Raw genomic sequence first — 2197 nt, forward strand, 5'->3', positions numbered from 1 at the left:
TTGGCCCTTGGCTTGCATCTGGGAACTTGGATTTGGGGAGGGTTCCCACCAGAACTGATAAGAATGGCTCACTGTGTCTAAAATCTTTGTACAATGTGGTTTATGCTGAACACCTGCTTTCTGATAGCCTGGAAAATCGGGCACATGCAAGGCAAGGGGTGCCTACGTGACCAGCTCCCAATAAAGCCCTGGGTGCTGAGTCTCTAATGAGCTTCCTGGTATACAACACTTCACACATGCCATCTCAGCTCACTCCTGGAGGAGTTGTGCCTACGTGACCAGCTCCCAATAAAGCCCTGGGTGCTGAGTCTCTAATGAGCTTCCTGGTACACAACACTTCACACATGCCATCTCAGCTCACTCCTGGAGGAGTTGCTTAACTTGTGTGCTGTGTGACTCCAGCCTGTGCCTGGTTTCTTCTAAACCTCACCTCATGCGCCTTTGCCTTTTGCTGATTTTGCTTCATATAGTTTTGCTGTAATAAATCCTAGACTTTAGTACTACTGTGCGTTGAGTCTGTGAATCATCAAACCTGGGGGTGGTCTTGGGGCCCTGAACATATCACCTCATGGGGCTGTTGTGAGGATTAAATGAGTGAATGCGAGTGTATGAAGAGAGCTTCGAACAGGGGCTGGTGGAGTCGGTGAGTAGAGAGTTCATACTGATGCAGAAATGTGGACGACGAGCTCTCTTCGGACAGTACTTACGTGACGGAAACTTGCTAATGTTGTTGGCCACCCGAATAAGCATGCGTGCCCCTTTCATATGATCTCCATTTTTTACATGAAGCTGAAATAAATCACATATTTTACTCTTCTTATAGACTTTGATTTACCCCAACTCATGCTTTGTTCCCCTCAAACAAACAACTCCTTGATCGTGGCGCAGAACAGGGTCACCATGAGATCCTTGCAGCCTTTCTTGGCTGATGCCACTGGAGATTTCTCCCTTACAGTTGCTGCCTGGCACCCTGCCCGACAGCCTTACCTACTCTATGCTCAGCTTTTTACTTGCCCTAGACCACCTGACATGAGTTCAAATCCCTGGTCCATGTCTTATTGGCATTACTGGGGGACTAATAATACTAACTTCATCAAGTTGTCATAAAACCTGGAAGTGGAGTTAATCAGGAGTTAGTCAGACACAAAGAAATGATTTACTGAAGGAAGAGGGCGCTGTCTGTGGTAAGGTAAAGGGCAATGGCAGGTGGAAGGGCCTGAGGTTAGGCCCGTGCAAGTGGGGTCTGTGATGCAAGGAGGTGCATGCTTAGTATGGGGGGAGGCTGGGGAGTTGCAGGGCCAGTTCACGAAGCTGAAGCTGCCATCCAGGTTTGAGATGGTGGCCCCCTGAGGTGGGGTGGTGGGACGGGGAGAAGCAGACAGATGAGTCAGAAGCGACATGGTGAGAAGGTGAAAGGAGGGTCCAGAGTGACCTGTAGGCATCAGGAGTGAGCAAACGGATGATGGTATAATCTGCTGAGAGCTGCAACCTCATTAGGAAATATCAACTGAATCTAAAGCAGGGAGGGCAGCCCCCACTGCTTATCCTCCCTCACCCTCTGCTGACCCTCTGGGCCTCAGCACTGCCCAGCTCAGCCACCACACCCAAAGGTCCTAGGCTGTCCTTCAGCCAAAGTCCCTGTCCTAGCTCTGGGGAGGCAGCCACCACCAAAGGATTTCCGCTGAAATGTGGATGACTCTTTCTTAAGTCCTTTGTGTCAAAGATGCTGTTGTGGATGGACTGAAGTGTGTCCCCCAAAGTCCATATACTAGAAGCTTAATCCCCACTATAACTGGTGAGAGTGGGAAATCCTATTATCGTAGATGAAAGATGGGGCCTTGAGAAGGTGATTAAGTTGATGGTTTAATGGTGGTCATGGGCACGCCTCTGTGGACTTTAAAAGGAGAGAGCACAGGAGGAACTCTCTCTATCTCTGGTCCACCATTTTCTGCCATGTGAGACCCCTGCACTGCTGTAAAGCCACCGCCAAAGAAGACCCTCACCTGATGTGTTCCTTGGACTTTGGACTTCCCAGCCTCTGAAACTGTAAGCAATACATTTTGTCTTCTTACAAATCACCCAGTTCCAAGTATTTTGTTACAAGCAACAGAAACGGGCTTATACAGATGCCTGTGACATTTTTGCATCAATTTACTCTTACTTGATAGGGTCTGACAGTTTCCCTTTTGATTCCACA

At 48.7% G+C, this 2197-nt stretch overlaps 1 protein-coding gene across 1 annotated transcript in view; it reads right to left on the reverse strand.

The window, feature by feature from the left end:
* Positions 1–2197, reverse strand: part of LOC103609650 (WD repeat-containing protein 19) — a 49524-nt gene that overhangs the window by 7812 nt on the left and 39515 nt on the right. The window contains exon 15 of the mRNA XM_008593951.1: positions 708–789. Coding sequence (XP_008592173.1) covers positions 708–789 — 82 coding nt within the window. The remainder of the gene's footprint in view (positions 1–707; positions 790–2197) is intronic.

This window comes from Galeopterus variegatus, unplaced genomic scaffold, assembly GCF_000696425.1.
Source record: "Galeopterus variegatus unplaced genomic scaffold, G_variegatus-3.0.2 Scaffold9898, whole genome shotgun sequence".
NCBI classification, from domain to species: Eukaryota; Metazoa; Chordata; class Mammalia; order Dermoptera; family Cynocephalidae; genus Galeopterus; species Galeopterus variegatus.